Source organism: Natrix helvetica (genome assembly GCF_964273705.1).
Source record: "Natrix helvetica genome assembly, chromosome: 5".
NCBI lineage: Eukaryota > Metazoa > Chordata > Lepidosauria > Squamata > Natricidae > Natrix > Natrix helvetica.
The window spans coordinates 20,839,363-20,861,773 of NC_138551.1; the positions used below are offsets into that span (position 1 = coordinate 20,839,363).

At 40.7% G+C, this 22,411-nt stretch overlaps 1 protein-coding gene across 4 annotated transcripts in view; it reads left to right on the forward strand.

The window, feature by feature from the left end:
- Positions 1 to 22,411, forward strand: part of GOLIM4 (golgi integral membrane protein 4) — a 71,403-nt gene that overhangs the window by 44,588 nt on the left and 4,404 nt on the right. For 3 of the 4 annotated variants that reach the window (XM_081954322.1, XM_081954325.1, XM_081954324.1), the window contains 6 exons: positions 1,684 to 1,922; positions 5,052 to 5,128; positions 5,604 to 5,722; positions 10,607 to 10,774; positions 19,612 to 19,680; positions 21,591 to 21,671. In XM_081954322.1, coding sequence (XP_081810448.1) covers positions 1,684 to 1,922; positions 5,052 to 5,128; positions 5,604 to 5,722; positions 10,607 to 10,774; positions 19,612 to 19,680; positions 21,591 to 21,671 — 753 coding nt within the window. The remainder of the gene's footprint in view (positions 1 to 1,683; positions 1,923 to 5,051; positions 5,129 to 5,603; positions 5,723 to 10,606; positions 10,775 to 19,611; positions 19,681 to 21,590; positions 21,672 to 22,411) is intronic. The other variant, XM_081954323.1, reaches the window with a different exon arrangement.

Genomic DNA, 22,411 nt, shown 5'->3' on the forward strand with positions numbered 1-22,411 from the left:
GAAAGAAAAGGCTGTTGGATTATAGACTAACTTGGGCTTCATTGCGTTCCTAACAAAAAGGCAGATGTAATTGTATGAGGGAATGACCTTGGGAGGCAGGAGAAGATCTGCAGCCAGGGAACATTCAGATAAGAGGCAGCTTAGCCCACAGCAGGAATGTGAGTGTGGCAAATATCTCAGAAAGGACTTTTCCATGTTTCTTGGGTTGAAAAGGCGGTGTGGAAGAAATGCATTTTCAGACTGGCAAGATTAATGCTTGCCCTAATCTAGAAAAAAAGCATGCCCTGTTCAATTAATTATCCTTTATTGTAAGGCTACATTAACAGAATCTTGTTGGTCCGAAAGGCAGATTTTTCTACTTGCAGATTTCTCTTTATGAATCCAGAATGCTCTTTCCTCCACCTTGGTGTAACTTAATATTTTGGCAAATCCTTTCACTTTAAATATGATATGCATCCAGCAGGCAGAATCCCAGAGGTACAGTTTATGCAGGTCACATTTTGTACAGAACTATAAATAGAAGTGTCAAGAAAGGCTTCTATTTTCTAGGTCATATCTTCGGGCACCAAAATATACTTTTTCGTTTGTTTCAACTAATTTTCAAATGGAAGCTTACACAGTGTGCCAAGCCCTCCTGATGTTTCAGACTTCTAAAACTATTGTCCCAATGCCAACATTAGATGTTGTCTTTGTATTCATGCTAAGGAAGTATAAAATTATAGAAACTTAGACATTTAACCTATCTCATAAACATTTAAAATGGTCATTTCTCCCTAGTCATCCTTGATTACTCCTGCCAAAGGATGTAGTCAAACTTTCCATTCAAATTCTGTCCTACACCCACTTCAAACTGCTGTCTCATTTAGCTTAATATTGTCTTTTCTGGCTCTCAAGAAGGGGAGCTTTTTTAAAAAAAATACACCATGAAGTACCTTGTTTTGGGAAAAATTAGTGGTGGGTGGGCTTGATAAATGTAAACCTGGCCCTGGGAATGAGGAAGGGATGAAGTTTAAGTAATTAGTAGTGGAGCCATATCCAAATGTGAGTTAGACAATGTAGATTTTCTGGTATTTAATAAGGCACCCCCTCTTTTCTTGAGAATGAAGCAGTAATCGTTTTTTCTTACCAAAAGCTGGAAAAGAGGACTTTGGAAATGAGGCTACGAGTTGGCAACTTTTATTTAAAGTCTCATGCATGTTAGAGCTTGTTGCAAAAATCACATCCAGAAAACTCACACAGATAACTGATTCATTTAAATAAGAAATTTCTTTATATATAAGAATATATATACAATATCAACAGCAGAGAAGTTTCATTTCAGTTCAGATCAGCAGACAAGTCCAGACTAGTTTCATTCTCTTGCACAGACTCAGAGCTACATAGGTAAGCCACACCCAGGCTCCGAGCAGTCTGGCATGTCTCTCAGTCACCAAATTGTTCCCATTGGCTGACCCAGTTACCATGCCTATACATTGGCTGACCTTGTTACCATGTCCTCTTCCAGCCAGTCCCCAACAGCTGACCTGTTGCTTTGCCCTATTCCAGTTCATGAATGTTCTGACAATGCATACGTTTTTCTATGTCTTCTGGGGTGCCAAAGTAGAACTTGGGAGGGGGAGGGTCTTCTGCACGCAAAACGGAATGTTACATTACTTGAGTGATCTTGTATGTGTGTTCCGCCAGAAGCCACCCACAGCGAAGATTGTAACCAGGCACAAATCACCTTATGAGCAGCAGTTGGAGCAACAGAAGCTGGCTGCTCAGAGAGAAGAAGAAGCCACTCGCCTAAGAGAGCATCAGGAGGCTCTGCACCATGAGAGGCTTCAGGAGCAGTTGCACCGGCATCAGCAACTTCAAGAGAGAGAGCGGATGCTGCGGAGACAGGCCGAACAGGATGAAGAACAATTTAAGCAACAACTCAGGTTGTCTTTGCAACAAAGGGCCAGTTCTCTCTTCCCCACCCTCCCTTACTTGAGAAAGGAAGAAATTTCTCAGAAAATTCTAGAATTGCAAAACTCTTATAATGCTGCCCCCCCCCCTTTTATAAATATTTTCTATTTCAGGGTAGGTACATAAACAAAGTCTGAGAGGAAAACAGGCAATTCTCTAATGAATTGCCTATCTGACAAGTACCGTATTTTTTGGAGTATAAGACGCACCTTTTCCCCTCAAATAAGAGGCTGAAAATCTGGGTGTGTCTTATTATCCTGAATACAGCCTTTTTTGCCTCCCGAAACCCCGCCCCCTTCACCAAAATGGCCCTGCAGATTCTGTAGAAGGCTTTCGGAGAGCTCCTGGGGGCTGGGGAGGGCAGAAATGAGTGAAAAACGGGCCATTTTTTGCTCAATTCTCCTCCCGGCCCCCAGGAGTACTCTATAAGCCTCCTAAAGGCTATGCATGCAATTTGTTTTGACAAAATCGGGCCCGTTTTTTTGAAATATGGGCTGTTTTTTGTTCATTTGTGGGGGGCACCCCCCAGGAGCACTCTGCAAGCCCCCTAAAGGCTATTCATGCCCCTTTTTTTTGAAAGTTTTTGGGAGGTTTGTAGAGTGCAAAAACGTTTTTTAAAAAATTGCCTCTTCAAAACCTTGGTGCATCTTATACTCCGGTGCGTCTTATACTCCGAAAAATATGGTAACTATTTACAAGATGGCATTTGTAATGGCTGCCCTCAAAAAGTTTTCCGTATTAGGGCTGTGTGTCTCTAATGGTCAGCAAAAGAATGTCTGTGTATCGGGTGGGTTCCGGTTTCTTTTACTGCCGTTTCGCTCAGGGACGCGCTTCGGATACGGGCGCCAATAGAATCGGTTCGGGTGCATGTCCGGCCGAGTTACTACTTACTCGGCCAAACCGGTAGCAACCCACCTCTACTGTGTATCCTTTAGGAATCCTTTAAGTCAGGGGTGTCAAACTGGATTTTTTCAAGGGACGGATCAGCATTGTAGTTCTCCTCTGCGGGCTGGCCAGGAGGGGGGGGTGAAAGGAGATGGGACCCTGCTGGTCAGAGGCGCCACAGGCTGGTCCTTTTCTATTTCCCCCCGTTCCCCGTTGTGGCCGGCAGGGTGTTACAGGCCGAAAACCTGACACAGGGGGACGCGCATCCCCCCCCCGTGTCCCATTTTGGCTGCCAAAGGCACCACAGCCCGGTCCTTTGCTATTTCCAGGCTGGTCCCAAGGGCCAGATTTAAGCGCGCTGTGAGCAGCGTCCTGCCCGTGGGTCTTGAGTTTGACACTCCTGCTTTAAGTGATTCATATGCCGCTGGTCAAGCTTTACCATTGTTTGTGTAAACTGTGTGCAGATAAGGACAGGCAGACAAGGGACAGAATTCATATATCTTTGTATGTACAGTACACTGAGATATATTACTGTCTCTTTTTTGTGCTGATTCCCCCCCCCCCCCCGAGGAAGGCAACTCTATTATTAGCATTGTTTAAACCAGCGGTCGCACCATTTTGATAACAATAGTCATGTTTGGAATTTTGAGAACATTTCCTAGGTCGTTCAAACAAGACTGTTGCCACTTGGAAGGTTTTCCTAGATACGGAATGGATGGGGATGAGAAAACATTTGTTCACTAGAAAGCAACATCAAATCATGGTTTTCCCCTCAAGCCTCTGCTCACCACTACCCCCAATACTTTCAATTGTCTCAGCGTACCTTTCTCTTATTTAAGGTAAATGTAGAAAATGCTTCTACGTAAAGCACTAGGCTGCAGTCACTGACCAATTGGGCCTACACAGTGTTGAACATAATTATAGCCCTAGAGGCTGAAGCTTCCCATCTATTTGCATACATTTGTTTCTTCAATTTGGTTAAGTTTTAAGCGGGGGAAGTTATTTTACCTAAAGCCAAATGGCACGAACCCCCAAGGCCGCATGCATGTTCTTATGCATAAAGAGATAGTGAGAAAGATTCTACTGTTTTTCTGCTGTCGTCCAGTGTGGCTCCTTCCCAATCCGTCTTAGATTTGTTTGGAACTATTTATTACTTGGCCAATTGTATAGAAAGAGCGGAAGTAGTGGGAAAATGTATCATCATAACTATCCTTTGAAACGCCAGCAATTGGTGAGCTGGATGGACTGGCATTCTAATTTCAAGTAAGACATATTCCTGGGTTTCTCTATCAATAGGTGTTGTGGCCCACCGGCGGCCAGCAGAGCTGGCAGCAGAGTCAGACAGTGAGGAGGTTGGGGAGGAACATGGGTCAGTCCTGAGGGCTGAGGAAAGCTCAGAGGAGGGCTGTGCGTCAGAGGCAGAGAGGGAGCTAGACAGCAGCGCGGCAGAGGAACAGCTGGAGCCTGTTCCCAGTATGAGCATGCGCAGAGCTGCCAGAAGACAAGAACAACTAAGAAAGCAGAGTCGACTTTGGAGTAAAGCCACACCTTGGAGGTGATTGTCCCCTCCCATAGGAAATTGAAGAGGAGCGAACAGGGAGTGGGCTTTTGCAGGAAACAATTCGCTCATTTGGTCCAAAAAGTTCTGTTTCTAGTTATAAGAGACTCTGTGCCAAGTTTTGCTTTGCCCTGTGTTTGGAAACTAGTTATCTGCAGCGCTCTAAACGAGATAAGGTGCATGTGGATAAACATTCCTCTGAAAGATTGCTTGCTAAAGCCTTGCTGACTGTGAATGAAAAGAATTCACAGTTGTGTAAATAAAAGAGGTTTTGCAGGAACCAAGACTTTGCTTCTTGCTTTCTAAGGAAGCCTGCGTCAGAACAATAGTATGGGTTTTAGTTGAGAGGGAGAGATCATGTTTTCCTAATAGAATAGGAATTGGTGAGATGGAACATCTCAAATTCAATTGCTGACCTCTCCAAGTAGGGTTGGGAATACATTTTTTTCTTAGACCCTAGAGAACTACAGACAATTATACTGACCTAAATAAACCAAGAATTTGACTATATTTTTTGTATTCATTCGTCCACCTCCTGGGTAATGTTAAATTAGCCTGGAACAAAAAAGAAACATAGCATTAATCAGCTGACATGTTGTATATCAGTAAGGGTTCCTTCCATATGAATCTGAATTAATAGACCTTCCAATCATTTCAGCCAGCAATCCCACTATGACAATGTAGATCAGGATATCGTCCAAGGAGGAGGAGGAGGAGTACATGAAGAAGATGAAAGTAAGTAATAATTCTCTTCCCTGTCAACAATTTCTCTTATTTCTCAGATGTTTTTTTCTTGACAATTATATTCCACTTAACACAGGTAATGATAGTACACAATAGAGCTCAACTGTTAATTTAAAGGAAAAAACCCACCATATTTTAAACAGATAAAATCACCATTAATCTGACTTCCATTTGAAAAGGCCTGGCTTGGGGGGAGGAAAAACCCTCTTTCAAACAGCAATTATGGAATATAATTTTAAAATATAAACATTAATGCAACCATTTTTTTTTGGTTGATCATATCCAATATAGGCAAAAGACAATTGGCTCATCAATAGAATATGCCGTCATTTTGTGGTGATTTTCACAGTGAATCTAGAGCTGAGATGCTGTTTTTATGGTGCTTCCCAACTGTGGAATTAAGCTTGTGTTGATGCTTCCTGCCTGTGGGAAGAAGGAATGAGATGGATTTTTTTTTTCCAATTAGATTATGAGAGACATAACCATCATCCAAGAAGAGCCGAAGATGACGATCAGAATAATGCAAATGATCAACAAGACCCAGAGCTGGAGCATCAGTCAGAGAATGAGCAAAATGGAGAGCCAGTAAGTGGCGGCAACTTCTCAGCAACTTTTTAAGAGAAACAGATTCTTTTCTAGCTAATGTGTTCATTCATTCAATCTATTTTCTCTCCCTCCCCCTCCCTTCCTCCCTCTCTCTCTCATCGTCATCAATAAATATATATTTAATACAACAATACAATAGCAGAGTTGGAAGGGACCTTGGAGGTCGTCTAGTCCAACCCCCTGCTTAGGCAGGAAACCCTATACCAGGGGTGGGGAACTGTGGCTCTTTTGCGACTTGTGGACTTCAACTCCCAGAATTCCTGAGGCAGCTATGTTGGTTCTGGAATTCTGGGAGTTGAAGTCCACAAGTCGCAAAAGAGCCACAGTTCCCCACCCCTGCCCTATACCCTATTCAGACAAATGGCTATCGCACATCTTCTTAAAGACTTCCAGTGTTGGGGCATTCACAACTTCTGGAGGCAAGCTGTTCCACGGATTAATTGTTCTAACTGTCAGGAAGTTTCTCCTCCGTTCTAAGTTGCTTCTCTCCTTGATTAGTTTCCACCCATTGCTTCTTGTTCTACCCTCAGGTGCCTTGGAGAATAGTTTGACTCCCTCTTCTTAGTGGCAACCCCTGAGATATTGGAACACTGCTATCATGTCTCCCCTAGTCCTTCTTTTCATTGAACTAGACATACCCAGTTCCAGTTTAACCCCATCCTGTACCCAAAAACAGTTTGATAAACTGAAATAAGAAAGCTATTATATTTTTCGCTCCATAAGACTCACCTAGGTTTAGAGGAGGAAAACAAGCAAAAAATGTGGAGCAGCAGTGTAGTGAGGGCAGGAGGCAGAGCCTGAGAGGACCACAGATAGGTGACCTCTCATGTGCCAGCTCTGCTTATTGACTTCTGTGGAAAAGAGACAGAAGAGGTGGGCAATGACAAAGACAGAAGAGGTGGGATTCAGCACTGTAAAAGGACCCCGCCACCAGGGCCCGGCTGATATTCGCCAAAGGACCTCAAAGGACTTGGGAGCGGGAGGGAAGTGCGCCTTATGGAGTGAAAAGTACAGTAAGTTGAATAGCAATAGCACTTCGACTTATATACCGCTTTACAGTGCTTTATAGCACTCTCTGGGAGGTATACAGTGTCAGCATATCGCCCCCAACAAACCAGTGTCCTCATTTTACTGACCTCAGAAGGATGGAAGTCTGAGTCAACTTTGAGCCATGTCAGGATTGAACTCCAGGCTGTGGTCAGAGTTTGCTTGCAGTTCTGCATTCTGACCACTGCGCCTGAATGTAGTTGGAATAGAGTATTTAAGTCGTTTGTGTGTGTGTGTGTGCTAAAGCAACAAGGAATAAGTCAATAATGAATGGGTGATGAATGAGCATGAACTGAGTACAAAAATGAATGACCAGTACAAAAATGTGGAGCTGCCTTGATCATAGAAAGAAGATGTATGAGGATCAATTGCAAAACAAATGTATTCTTTTTTTTTACTTCTGATAGTCCTTGACTTATGTCCATAATTCAAACCGTTGCAATTGTTAAGCATATCACCATGTGATTCAACACAATTTTATGTCATTTTTGCAGCAGTCATTAAGCAAACACTATGGTTGATAAGTGAATCAGGTTTATCCAATTTGGATTTTTACTATAAACTGGGAGAAAATGCTGCAAACTGGCAAAAAAAAAAAACACCCATTGAAAATCACTGTCACATAACTATGAGATTCAAGGGATGTGGTGGCTCAGTGGCTAAGATGCAAAGGTTGTCAATCAGAGGTCAGCAGTTTGGTGGTTCGAATTCCTAGCGCCGCATAACAGAGTGAGCTCTCATTAATTGTCCCCGCTTCTACCAACCTAGCAATTTGAAAGCATGTAAAAATGCAAGTAGAAAAATAGGGACCACCTTTGGTGGGAAGGTAACAGCATTCCATGCGCCTTTGGTGTTTAGTCATGCTGGCCACATGACCACAGAGATATCTTCGGACAGCGCTGGCTCTTCGGCTTTGAAACAGAGATGAGCACCACCGCTTAGATTCGGGAACGACTAGCACATATGTGCAAGGGGAACATTAGCCTTTAACTGAGATGCTGCAATAATCATAAAGATGAGCTGATTGCCAAGCACCCAAAATTGGGTCTTAAGTAACTATTGGGGGATCCTCTATAGCTTCAAACAGTCACTAATCAAAATCAACCTGTACTTCTTTGCCCTCCTGTGCTTTACATAATGCTATTTATCCCAACAGAGAATATGTATTTGTGTTTGTATGTTTGCACACACAATAGCTCTGTCGTGGTTTGTATAAGAGAAATATGTTATGGAAAAAGAAAACAACCAAGCTCCGAGAGCACCAAGGACCCCTTATTTCCCCGAGTCCCTTTTGGAAGAGGGGGCGGTATAAAATTCTAAAATAAAGTAAAGTAAAGTAAAGTAAATTTCAACCCTGAGCTACAAATATTCTCCTTTATTGGTAGACAGATGTGAATTTTTTTCCAGAAAGAAGTAAACATAAAGAAGTAATAATTTTAAGCACTTTGGGGGAAACAAAAATTAGAGCAATGATTGCCAGTTACCCATACAATAGTCCACTACTGAGCTTGACGGTCTTGTTATTTTTTGGGGGGTGGGGGGGAGAATGGTGTGTCTAGAGGTGAAGAATCTTTAGATGGATTATGAAAAGAAAACAGTATCTTTACACTCTTTTCTCCAGAGACTGTTTTGGGGAGAAAGTAAAGAAGAGCTGTGTATGAGAGTAGAATAATAGTGCTTAGTGTTTAAATGATACCAAGCGAGAACCATCAGAGTGCCTTTCAATTTCAGCAAAGATGTATATCACATTTTTCTAAATAAATGCCAATTCCAGGGAAAAGAATATAAAAGGAGTTTAATAGAGTCTTCAGAATGCCATCCAGGAACATATAGCAACAGCACTTAGACTTATAAACTGCTTCACAGTGCTTTTACAGCCCTCTCTAAGTGGTTTACAGAGTCAGCCTATTGGCCCCCAACAATCTGGGTCCTCATTTTACCCACCTCGGAAGGATGGAAGGCTGAGTCAACCTTGAGCCTGGTGAGATTTGAACTGCCAAACTGCAGCTAGCTGTCAACTGAAGTAGCCTGCAAGTACTGCACTCTAACCACTGTGCCACCTTGGCTCTTGGGTATAAAACCAGTAGCAGAGGCATTGAGGGCAAGAGATGGTTACTCTCCTTAGGAACCCAATCATATCCTTGATAAGAAGAAATTGGACAGTTTGTCTGAAATGGTATATCGGGTTTCCTGCTTGAGCAGTGGGTTGGACTAGAAGACCTCCAAGGTCTCTTCTAATTCTGTTATTGCGTTAAGCACAAGATTTCATACGGGCTTGCGTCTTTATAGTTCAGTAGCTATAATAACTTCTGAGCTCAAGCTTACACTATATTAACTTACAGGATGAAATTCTATATTGAGATGAATCCAGATGACTCTAATGCATTATGGACTTACCCATCTTCCGTTGTTATAGTGATAGTGCTCATGAAGACCAATTTGCAAGATGACAAGACAGAATCAAACTGGCAGAATGAGTTGCTCTAATGACAAAATAAAATACGCATCGAGTGAACTTGACCTTCAAGTCTATAGATGAGATTCACACAGCAAACAAAGCCACAATTTTATTCACATGACATAATTACTGAGTTTAAACAGCAAACTAAGCCTGTATCAAACAGACCATTTTCTGGTTTTCCATGATGATTGAATCAACCTATGTTTGGTCATAAAGCCCATTGAATGTTTTTGGGACAGTCTTTCAAACACCATGCCTATAAACTAGAAACCATAGTTTAGAATCATAATGGTCAGGTTCCTACATTCTGCAAAATCAAACATTAAACACATGGTTTAATCCAATGTGTAAGCCCCATCATTATTTTAGTATTACCTGTTTTCATAGGATGTTGTGGGGTTTTTACAGTGGTGAAATTCAAATTTTTGTACTACCGGTTCTGTGGGGTGGCTTGGTAGGCATGGCAGGGGAAGGATACTGCAAAATCCCCATTCTCTCCCCCCTCCGGGGCAAAATTACTGCAAAATCCCCATTCTCTCCCCCCTCCGGGGCAAAATTACTGCAAAATCCCCATTCCCTCCCCACTCCTGGGGGAAGGATATTGCAAAATCTCCATTCCTACCCCACTCTGGGTCAGCCAGAGGTGGTATTTGCCAGTTCTTTGGACTACCAAAATTTCCACTACCGGTTCTCCAGAACTTGTCAGAACCTGCTGAATTTCACCCCTGTTTTTTTTTTTTAAAAACAAGTTAGCTACTGTATATGGCATACCACAACATACCAACTGGGTGAGAGGTTTGTGGCTGCCGTACTATAGAGTCCATCCATCATTCTAAATGTTGCTTGTGGTCATGCACAGGATTCCTGAGTAGAATGTGGACTATATTACTCACTATCTCTAAACAGCAATTTTATCCAAAATATTTGTAGGGCACCATTTTTTTTAAAAAAAAATGTTTACAGCACTCTTATTATCCAAAGAATAAGATGGATAACATACTTTATTTCTAAAAAGGAATTTGCACCTGAATTTACTTTCTGTTCTGCTTGCTTTACTTGTTTTTTTTAAAAAAAAAGAATTTATCAACATATTTCATACTGCTTTCATCTGCGCCTTTCTGCTGCTGACATGTTGTATTTTTCTTCTAATGGAAGAAAAGGCAGAATAGAAATTTCTACCTTAAACATATGCTGAAAGGATATAATTATAGAGTGTTTTTCTGTATTGCTAGGGTATACCCAGAAGTTACTAGTTAGTTCGTAATACGTTAAATCTAAGTGACGGTGTTGGTACTGTAGTGAAATATATATTGCTGTTGAGTATTCTTTTTTTCACTTCGTCTTGTAAAATGCAGAAGACAGTCATGGATGATATCAACCCAGCTGATGATCCCAACAACCAGGGAGAAGATGAATTTGAAGAAGCAGAGCAAGAGAGGGAAGAGAATCTCCCTGAAGAGAATAAGGAGCTAAAACCAAATAACCAGAAACAAGCAAATTCTGAAATGGAAGACCATTTGGTGGTGAGTCAGTGAAACCCAATAGCTCTCTTCATGAAACAATTGTAACTTCAAGTGTTTTCCATGCACGGGTGAAAGAACCCTTGCAAACATAAGGTGCAGTACGTGCATTATAACATCTTAAGGCTTGTCTGCTGGTCATTCTGGATGGATACTGGAGAAATTTAGGTTTCCTATTGCGATAGCATTTTATGGGTTTCTTTTACCCCGTCTACCACTCATATTTCTTTCGGATGAATATGGAAAATTTGTAAAATCAATCTCGGGAGTCTTCCATCTTCCGTTCCTTGACATCTCTCCCTCTTCTGCTCCACTCAATGTTACCCTTGTGCATCTTTGATGAAGTGCAGGACACCGAAGGAATCCAGATGCAATGGTATGCATCATTGCATTAGATCTACTTGATGAGTTATGCTTCGTGCACATGAGCATGGGTGAGCATCTGTAGCTTGAACGGAGAGAAGGGGAAAGGAGGTAGGGGACGGGGGGAATCAATAAAGGAGAATAGAAATTGGAAGGAAGCTGTACCTACAAATGATTTATGAGAACTTCAGAAATCCAAAAGGGAAGAATTGCAAAGCATCAGCACTCTGTGGCCAAACTCTGCCAGATATTAGAATCACAAAACAAAGGGGAAAATGGGGAAATCTGTTTCCTTGCGTTAGACATGAATATCAATACAGTACCCAGCAGTGAACTGCATGAATGAAAGCAATGTTCTCGGGTGATTCTGTTCATGCATCAAACTGCCAACCAACAAGTACACAAAAAACATGTTAGAGGGTCTTGCCTAATGTAGCATTGTCAAGATATATTGAATGATAGTTTTCAGAATTCTCAGCTGGCATGATCAAAAATATATGGGGAAGTTTGGTGTGCGCGAAACTTAGTTTAGTTTTATCTATATAAAACTTATTTCTTTTCCTAAGCAAGCTTCTGCTTCTGGTTTTATGTAGTACAATAGGATATATTTTCTGTACTTAAAATGAAAATTAACAGTTTGTCTAAACTCTTCTGGTTTGTAAGTTTTGATTTGTCTGATTCTAGTCAAATTGTGGTATATTCTAAAAAACATGGCTTAGCACAATGTGTAAAGCATGTTCCTATGGCCCATTTCTGACCAAATAACAAAGTATTTTAATAAAAAATGGTGCTTTGATGATGCAATGAAAGCTACAGCTAAAGATAAATATCGGTAGGTATATCCATTTTTATGTGCGACTTGCATAAAAGGGGGAGCTTCAGTTACACTGTTGAGGCAGATGTATTGATGGATTTTGTTGTTGCTTATTTTTATTTATCAAATCTATCAAATTTTCAAACAGAAGCTTCGGGTGATGTACAAATAAAGTATTAAAACATGAAAACAATATACAACATTTAAAAAGAGGCACAGAACAATGTTAAAAGTCAATTCAAAGGGATTTCTGGATGCTAACCAATCCCATGGCTGTGTCCATCACTATGAGCCCTAAGGAAGGTTGCAGAGCCATGTTCATGCCTTTCCAAAAAGGCAGGAGAGTGGGGCCCATCTCACCTCTTGAGGGGGGGGGGGTATGTTCCACAGGGCAGAGGCAATGGCAGAAAAAGCTCAGTTCTTGGACCCCACCAGTCAGAATTGTTTGGCTGATGGACTCCACAAATTACCTTCCCAGTCTGACTGGGTAGGACAGACCGATGTGATGAGATGAAGACAGTACCAAAGGTAACCTGGCCCCATACCATGTAGGGCATGATCATAACCAACATGTTGAAGTGGACCCTAGAACAAACTACACCCAATGCAACTTGTGCAGCAAAGGTGTTAACATGCACCATTCTTGGACTCCTAATATTATCCGTGCATCCGCATTCTGTGCCAGTTAAAATTTCTGCATACTGTTCCAAGGGTAGCCTCATGTAGAGTATGTTTATTTACTATAACCTCCAGACACCCCAGGGAAGCGGTGGCTCAGTAGCTAAGATGCTGAGCTTGTCAATCAGAAAGGTCTGTGTTCAGCAGTTTGAATCCCTAGCACCACGTAACGGAGTGAGCTCCCATTACTTGTCCCAGCTTCTGCCAACCTAGCAGTTTGAAAGCATGTAAAAATGCAAGTAGAAAAATAGGAACCACCTTTGGTGCAAAGGTAACAGTGTTCAGTGAGGCTTTGACATTTAGTCATGCTGGCCACATGACCACAGAGATGTCTTTGGACAGTGCTGGCTCTTCGGCTTTGAAATGGAGATGAGCACCGCCCCCTAGAGTCAGGAACGACTAGCACATAGATGTAAGGGGAACTTTTACCTTTACCAGACAACCCAAGGGGGAAAGCATGAACCCCAGCCTTGTTCCTGTAGTAGTTATCTACATGACATAATGATTTTTAACGGTTTAACCAGTGCACTAAAAGGGAGTTCACAAGCATTTCCGGGTTACCAAATAGCTAAAATCCTTGTGAACTCCTGTTCTGAAACCACTATATCCATATTATTAATATTTGCATGTGCTACTTTTGGTGTGATGAAATTCGTTATACTTCTTTAGAATATTTTATCTCACCTTCCTTGGCAAACTCAAAAGCCACGTAAAAGCAAACAGAAATCAAAACAGCCCCAAGACATCATAAAATTATGTTTTTATTTTTAGAAAAGCAGCAACATATAATAGAGCTCAATTTAATAAATCACCAGAAACCTGCTTGAATAATATAAAGTGAACACATCAATTAAATTCCAATACAAAAGAATATATGTAGCTCGGGGTTGAACTGTGAAGTCCTTTGGTGCTCTCTGAGCATTTGATCGACTGATGATGTTACCTAGGAAATGTCTACAAGTAAACAGCCAAGTTTTTAAAACACTAAGGACTCCACATCAACTAAATGAATAGTTTTAATGTTTTAGCAGAATACCTTGGAGAAAGAGGTTTCATAACAGAGCTTTGAACATCAGAAAATATATTCTTCATGTCAGGCTTCTGACATTTTTCTTTTCAGTGAAAACCAAAATATATTAACCAAGCCATCATTGAAATAAAACAACCTTTGATCCCATTCTTTCTTAATTAATCTACACTGTATCTACACTGTTTTCCCCAAAATAAGCCTTCCCCGAATAATAAGCCCAATAGGGCTTTGGAGCCTATGCGCTAAAATAAGCCCTCCCCCGAAAATAAGCCGTCCCCTAAAATATTTAAACGCATGTGCAGCGGTCCCTGCCATTTCCTGGGGAGTGGGGAGAAGATGCTCCACACACCCCACATGCATCTGCTATCCATGTGGAGGCTGTTACCGCAAACCCTAGCCACCGCATCCCTTCTCTTAGTGGCGTCCGCAAAAAGAGCCCAAAATGGATGGAAACGAATCAAGAAGAAAACCAATGTAGAACTAAGGAGAAATTTTCTGACAGAACAATTAATCAGTGGAACGACTTGCCTCCAGAGGTTGTGCGTTCTCCAAGGCTGGAGGTTTTAAAGAAGATATTGGACAAAATTTGTCTGAAATGGTGTAGGTGTCAGAGTTCCAAATAGCATCCAAAAGTAAATCAGAGTCGAAGGCAAAGTATTGCTGAAAGTTCCAATTTATTAAGAGAGCCATGTTGGCACATCTGGGAAAGCGCAAATCAGAAAGCTTCCTGGTTTTCCCCACTCAGCTGAAAGTTGAAGATCTTGACTCCACGTCCACAAGTCCAATCTTCCACTGTCATGCTGACAGTTCCACCCATCCAGTTCCGGTTAGGTGCAGAGATGCAAGGACAAAGGATGACCTTGGCTTTCTACAAAGAATTTTGTTATGGCTACATAGTATCTAACTCCGTACAATGCCCCCTCCCATTTTCCCACAATAGAAAATGCATAGTAGAATAATAGAAAGTATAGCAGGCCAAAGATCAAAAAAAAAAAAAGACCGCTGCAGGCCCGACCCTAGGGTTTCCTGCCTGAGCAGGGGATTGCACTAGAACTCCAAGGTCTGCCCATTCAAACTCTGCTATTCATAAGTCTCTGCTATTAAAGTCACTAAATCTTGTTTTTTAGGAGAGGAGGCTCAAAAATGTCCCTCTCTCAGTCATGACCTTTATTTTACATCCTACGAAGAAGCAGAAAGGTATTGTAAGCATTTCTAAGCTTTGTTTGAAGCATTTATATAATGTGCTACCCCTCTGCAGGGGTCTGCAGTCCTAGACCACTGGCACAGTGGTTAGAGTGCAGTACTGCAGGCTACTTCTGCTGACTGCCGGCTGCCTGCAATTTGGCAGTTCAAATCTCACCAGGCTCAAGGTTGACTCAGCCTTCCATCCTTCCAAGGTGGGTAAAATGAGGACCCAGATTGTTGGGAGCAATATTTTGACTCTGTAAACTGCTTAGAGAGGGCTGTAAAACCACTGTGAAGAGGTATATAAGTCTAAGTGCTATTGCTATTGCTAGAGCCCTCTGGTAAATCAGTCCTTTTCTGTCTTTGGACGGTTGGAGATTTTATTAGGAAAATTGGGGGGTGGGGGGGTTTAAATCCTTCATGGATTAAAGTTTTAAAGTGTTATTTTCTCCCCTTAAACACTTGAGGGGAGAGCTGCCCTGTACCCACTTTTGCAGAGTGGCCCTCTTTATGCCGTTTTGTGGCCCTTGAACTAACAGGACTGGCTTATTCCTAGTCTAGATACTCAAAACTACCGTATTTTGGGAGTATAAGACGCACCTTCCCCCCCCCCCCAAAAGAGCGTGGAAATGTTGGTGCGTCTTATACACCGAATACAGCCATTTTTGGCCTCCCAAAGGCCAGGTCCCACATGCCATTTTTGCGAAAAACAGGCTGTTTTTTTGCAAAAATGGAGGTGTTTTTCCCTTCCTCCAGCCGCCAGAAGCACTCTGTAGGCTTTTGCAGGGCTGGGGAAAGGGGAAAATGCCCCTGTTTTTGCGACCAAATAACAAAGGGGGCATTTTTGCCTTCTCCCAGCCCAGCTGAAGCCTGCAGAGTGCTCCTGGGGGCCGGGGAGGACAAAAACTTTTTTTTCTTATTTACGTCTTCAAAATCTTGATGGGTCTTATACCCCGGTGCGTCTTATAGTCCAAAAAACATGGTACTTTTTGAATATTTGTTGTTGTTGAAACACAGTACAAACTTCTGTAGAGGCATTAGCAGATATTGATGATAGCTTAAAATGTACTTGTTACAATGAGCTTTCGAAAGAAGAAGTGCTTAATCCAGTGTCTAGGTTTCTGATGTTTAAAAAAATATATATTAAGAAGAGCATTGATCCTCTTTCTTCTGCTCTACATTGATTCTCCTAATGCGTACAAACTAGCATAACAAGGTCTAGACAATAAACATTAATTTATTCTTGTCCTCTGGATAAATTCATTATAAAGATAGAGATCAAGAGAAAGAGAGAAGCTTTTGAGAACAAATATTGAATTAAGTAATCTTGTTTCTAAACACTGTGTCCACCTTTCACATCACTGAAAAGAGTTTTGAAGTGGAAATTATATTAGAATGTATTGTTTACAAAAAAAAATCCATATCATTTGCTCAAGCATGAATATAATATTAATATAATTTTAATTGCTGTGTTCCATATTCTTAAGCATTGGCCAGAAGAATGTGTTTTATACTATCCATATTCAATGGTGACTTGCAGTACATTTCCAAATAATAATTGATTAAATGCATATATTACCTGACACCCAGTGACTCTGGGCCTCCAAATTATTATTTTTTAAAAAAATAAATACAAAAGTTTCAACCCATTTTGGTCACAGTTGTGATTTGGAAGGCTTCTCCACAGTTTCATTTGTTGCTCAAGTTACAAGCTTTCCTTCAGGGCGGGGCGGAGGGGTTCTTGCTCATAGTCACTCATGCCTTGGACAACTTTCATTTGGACTATTAATAAAGGAGAATACTTGTAGCTCAGGATTGAAATGAGGGGTTTTGTTAACACTGATGGTGTTATCTAATTTAGCTAATGAAACATCTGCAAGAAAACATCCAAGCTCAGAGAGCACCAGTGATCCCTCATGTGGACTCATTTTACATGGGGCTGTCTTTGAACATCAGTGATGCTCAAAGACAGCCCCATGTAAAATGGGACACGGTGGCTCAGTGGTTAAGACGCTAAAATGGGACATGGTGGCTCAGTAGCTAAGACACTGAACTTGGCGATCAGAAAGGTTGTCAGTTCAGCAGTTTGAATCCCTAGTGCCGGGTAACAGAGTGAGCTCCCATTACCTGTCCCAGCTTCCGCCAACCTAGCAGTTTGAAAGCATGTAAAAATGCAAGTCGAAAAATAGGGACCACCTTGGTGGGCAGGTAACAGCATTCTGTGCACCTTTGGCATTTAGTCATGCACGCCACATGACCACGGAGACATCTTCGGACGGCGATGGCTCTTCGGCTTTGAAACAGAGATGACCATCGCTCCCTAAAGTCGGGAACAACTATCACATATGTGCGAGGGGAACATTTACCTTTACCTGAGTCCACAAGCTAGTCCAGAACATAGAACTCAGATTGTTAAGGGCAATTTATTTATTCAATAATAAATACCTTTTCTGTGAGACCTGCTCAGGTTACCTTTTGGGTTTCCAGGTATGACTAAATGTGTTCATAGTTCATGTAAATATCTTCATAGCTTTGGCCTTGGACATCTTCTGGAATGTCTTCTCCCAGTGGCCTTTGTCACCTGAAGAGATCTAAGAGGAAGGATTCCCTCTGGGTCCTTCCTTTGGGTCCCTACATATGCAGGGATCCTGGAGACCTGCCCTGCCTTTGTGACCCCACTTTTCTGCAATAACATCTCTGCGGAGAACCTAATATTCTCCCCATTCTTGGGTTTCTATAAAACCATTGAGATCTGGCTGTTTAAGCCTTTTTCATACATACAATACAATACAATACAATACAATACAATACAATAGCAGAGTTGGAAGGGACCTTGGAGGTTTCTAGTCCAACCCCCTGCTTAGGCAGGAAACCCTATACCATTTCAGACAAATGGTTATCCAACTTCTTCTTAAAAACTTCCAGTGTTGGAACATTCACAACTTCTGGAGGCAAGCTGTTCCACTGATTAATTGTTCCAACTGTCAGGAAATTTCTCCTCAGTTGTAAGTTGCTTCTCTCCTTGATTAGTTTCCACCCATTGCTTCTTGTTCTACCCTCAGGTGCCTTGGAGAATAGTTTGACTCCCTCTTCTTTGTGGCAACCCCTGAGATATTGGAACACTGCTATCATGTCTCCCCTAGCCCTTCTTTTCATTAAACTAGACATACCCAGTTCCTGCAACCGTTCTTCATATGTTTTAGTTTCCAGTCCCCTAATCATCTTTGTTGCTCTTCTCTGCACTCTTTCTAGAGTCTCCACATCTTTTCTACACCGTGGTGACCAAAACTGAATGCAGTATTCCAAGTGTGGCCTTACCAAGGCATTATAAAGTGGTATTAACACTTCACGTGATCTTGATTCTATCCCTCTGTTGATGCAGCCTAGAACTGTGTTGGCTTTTTTGGCAGCTGCTGCACACTGCTGGCTCATATTTAAATGGTTGTCCACTAGGACTCCAAGATCCCTTTCACAGTTACTACTATTGAGCAAGGTACCACCTATACTGTACCTGTGCATTTCCTTTTTGTTGCCTAAATGTAGAACCGTACTCTTTTCACCATTGAATTTCATTTTATTATATAGTGCCCAATGTTCAAGTTTGTCAAGATCCTTCTGTATTTTAAGCCTGTCTTCTGGAGTGTTGGCTATTCCTTCCAGCTTGGTGTCATCTGCAAATTTGATGAGTTCCCCATTTATTCCCTCATCCAAATCATTGATGAAGATGTTGAAGAGTACTGGGCCTAAAACAGAGCCTTGGGGTACTCCACTGCATACACTGCATACACTCCAATGCATTTTGATTCTGACGGATGAAATGAATTCTTTCTTTAAGTGAATGTTAGTTGGCTATTGATATTCCCAGTTCTCAGGTTTCTTTTTCTTTGTTTATTAGTTTGATCAGTAGCTAATGTTGTTTCATGAATATTATTAGGGTTGTCCTATTTTTTAAATTTTTTATTACTGAGTGGACTACACAATCACTCTGTTGTTGATTGGAGAAGCATTATCAACCTTATCAATGTAAATTATTTGTTTAAAATGATGGGAAGAGAATATCCAGTTTGTTTAGTGTTGATTAATAATGTATTTGCTTTCATCTCACTCTCAGAATATATGGAAGCAATTAGTGGATAATCCAATTGATGTATCATATATCTTGAGTGATTCATTCCATCAAAATTTTGGGTGGTTCTGCATTTTTTTAAAAAACAGGGTCTTATTCTGAAGGAATGACACAAAAACCTGCATTTATTTTTGCATACATCTTTGCCAAACATACGATCTTAATGTGAATCTAAAATTAAAATTTAGTGCGCATTTTAATGCAACATGATAAGCACTTAGCCCCGTGTATTTTTAGCTGAGAAATATTCCAAAGGGTAGGCGAAAGAACTCAGTGAATTATGTGCTCATTTGTAGCGCAACAGACTCCGTTTCGGCAGACAAAGACTCTGCGCTTGAAAAGATATCCATGATAGATATTTCCAGCACCCCTACATTAGACCATGTATCAGTTTCATTTTATGGCCCTGTGTATCAAACTATTCCAGATCTTTCAACCACAGTTAATAGACTGACCAAACTTATGCCCGTACAGATCTCAGTGATATGTGAGCTTTCAGATTTAAACCCTTGCAATAGCCCAGCCTGTCTATAGTTTTTTTTCCCTGTCCTTTATTTTATTTTATTTTTAAAGTTAATACTTATTTTCTGAGTTCTGGAGCCCACGGGAATAAGAGCAGCAGAATCTGGTTGATTTATCTGCAGGTGGTGGGCAATCCGGATCAGAAAGAAGACAATGTGGATGAGCAGTACCAGGAAGAGGGAGAAGAAGAGGTAAGTAAGGTGAAATTAATGAACCTCTACTTCGCAGGTTTATGGTGAGGATAATATATGGCGGTGGGTTGAATTTATGTGTCCTGTTCTTCTTGGAGGAAGGGCAGGCTGAATGATGAAAAACATTACAGGAAAAAAAGCTGCGATAATATATCTGGGTGGAACCCTAAGCCCATATTTTTCAAGTCCAACAATGTAATGTATAGTCCACAGGTAGTCTCTGCAAGCAAGGACAAGCTAAAACAGTACACAGCCCAAAGAAGTACTTCATGTACAGGTTGTCCTCAACTTAACGACCATAATTGAGCCCCAAATTTATGTTGCTAAGTGAGAAATTTGTTAAGTGAGTTTTGCCCCGTTTTACGACTTTTCTTGCCACGTTTGTTAAGTGAATGACTGCAGTTGTTAAATTAGTAACACGGTTGTTAAGTGAATCTGGTTTCCCCATGGACTTTGCTTGTCAGGAGGTCACAAAAGGGGATCACATGACTCCTGGGACACTGAAACCGTCATAAATGTGAGTCAGTTGTCAAGCATCCAGATGTAAATCACATGACCATGGGGATGCTGCAATGGTCATAAGTGTGAAAAATGGTCATAAGTCACTTTTTTCAGTGGTGGTGTAACTTTGAACGGTCACTAAATGAGCTGTTGTAAGTCAAGGACGACGTGTACTTCATAATCCTATTGGTTAGTCAGAGGAGGAACAGGATTATAACTGCTAGAAATTTTATGATGGGGAATTCTTAGAACTTTATTCCAAGACATTAAAAAGAAAATTGGTTTTTTCTTTCTTTCTTTCTTTCTTTCTTTCTTTCTTTCTTTCTTTCTTTCTTTCTTTCTTTCTTTCTTTCTTTCTTTCTTTGATTCATTCATTCATTCATTCATTCATTCATTCATTCATTCATTCTCTATAGCTTCCCAACTCAACCGAGTGACTTACAATTCTAAAACTACAAAACAGTTAAAAGCAATAAAGCAGTAAATACATCCACAAAATAAATACACACAGTAGCCAAGATAAATGTTTCATACCCGATAGGTACAGTGTAGCCCAAATGTATACTTTATCTTCTACTAGCTGATAATGCGGCATTGCCTGGGTATTTATTTATAGGGGGAAAAATGTCCGGACCATGGGAGGAGTGTCACTACGTTATTTTGTTTGTCTACTTGAGCCTCTATTATAAGTTATACTGCAGAGAAGTTTTTCTTATCTGACAATGATTTACTGCGCATGCTTAACACATTTATAATACATCACACATTCCAGAGACTTTTTTCCTTTTGATCTTTGTTCGTCTTCAAGAAGGCGGACAACATTTGTTCTTGCCAAAATGTAACAATTAGATAGATTTGTTTTATTTCTATTTTGTTATTTTTGTATTAAAGCTTGTTTTTAATCAGAACATGTTCTCGGGTTTTATTTTATTTTTCGTTTCTTGAGGATATGCTGTTTGGAAAAGCCGTCGATTCCAGACCTCATTAGTTCAGGGTGAAATCTTCCCCTGACAAGGAGATTGCAATGGATTTCATTGTAGAACTCCCAGATACGTAATTTCTAATGTTGGATTTTCCCCCTTACCAGATGGAGCGCTCTTGTGGAGTACTGTGAAGCCATTACCATGGCGACTCCACTGCGCTATACATTAGAAGCCATTTTTTGGCAGTACAGTAGAAGCCATTTTAAGGCACAGCAGGCTGTAGCTTAACAGAACACACACCCCAAGGGGTGTTAGGGGTGTCTTACCCTCACAGTATTTTTTTGCAGAGAGTAAGTCATCTGTGTACCAGGTTTGGTTGAAATTGCTCGAGGCATTCCAGAGTTATGCTGGAACATACACGCACACAGCCATTTTTATATATATATAGAATATCACTTTGTTCTTAGATATGTATGTTTTTAATAGGCCCAAGGAGATCTACCCGAAGAGAAGAAAAGGGAGCTGGAACACAATGGTGAAGATCCATATGGTGAAAATGATGAAAATGTAAGTACTGCACAATTAAATAATGAAGCAAAGAAGATGCTACAGTGGGAAATGGACTCGGATCTAAAATGTTGTTACTTTATCCATCAAATCTCTTAACTATTACTCTTTCTGCTTTGATAAAAGCAAATGCATTCCTTATTAAAGCAAATAAGTCTTAATCAGTGTTTGGACTGGCAAACAGTTTGGATCCTCATACCAGCTTTTCAGAATTTTTACAAACATAACAGATGTCAAATTCAACAGAATCAATGATATAGCCCTTGTGGGGGGGGGGAAAGTGATTGCTAATTAGATTGTAGTGAAACCAGAACGAATACCAGGGATGTGTGGATTTACCTGTAAAGCACTATCACAAATCTGCGCAGCATTAATAAAATGCTAATGAAAGGTCCATTTGGGTGAAGGGATGGAAGCTTTTTCCAGCCAGGATTGCACTTGGCTTTTTATCACCAACCTTTCCAAATAGGCAACTCAGGAGAGACCAATAGAACATTACTTTTATTTTTAAATAAAATGGACAATAATATTCATTAAAAAGATAGATAACAGGACTGCATTTAATCATTTTGCTGCTGGATGGGTTGGGTGACTCCAAATGCTTATTTTATTTTATTTTGTATTTATTTATTTGTTTGTTTGTCAGATGAAAAATACAAATCCAAATGAGCAAAATTAAAAAAAAATGTGACAAGGGCAATAGGAAACATTAGTGCACTTACATACTTCCCTTGGGGAAC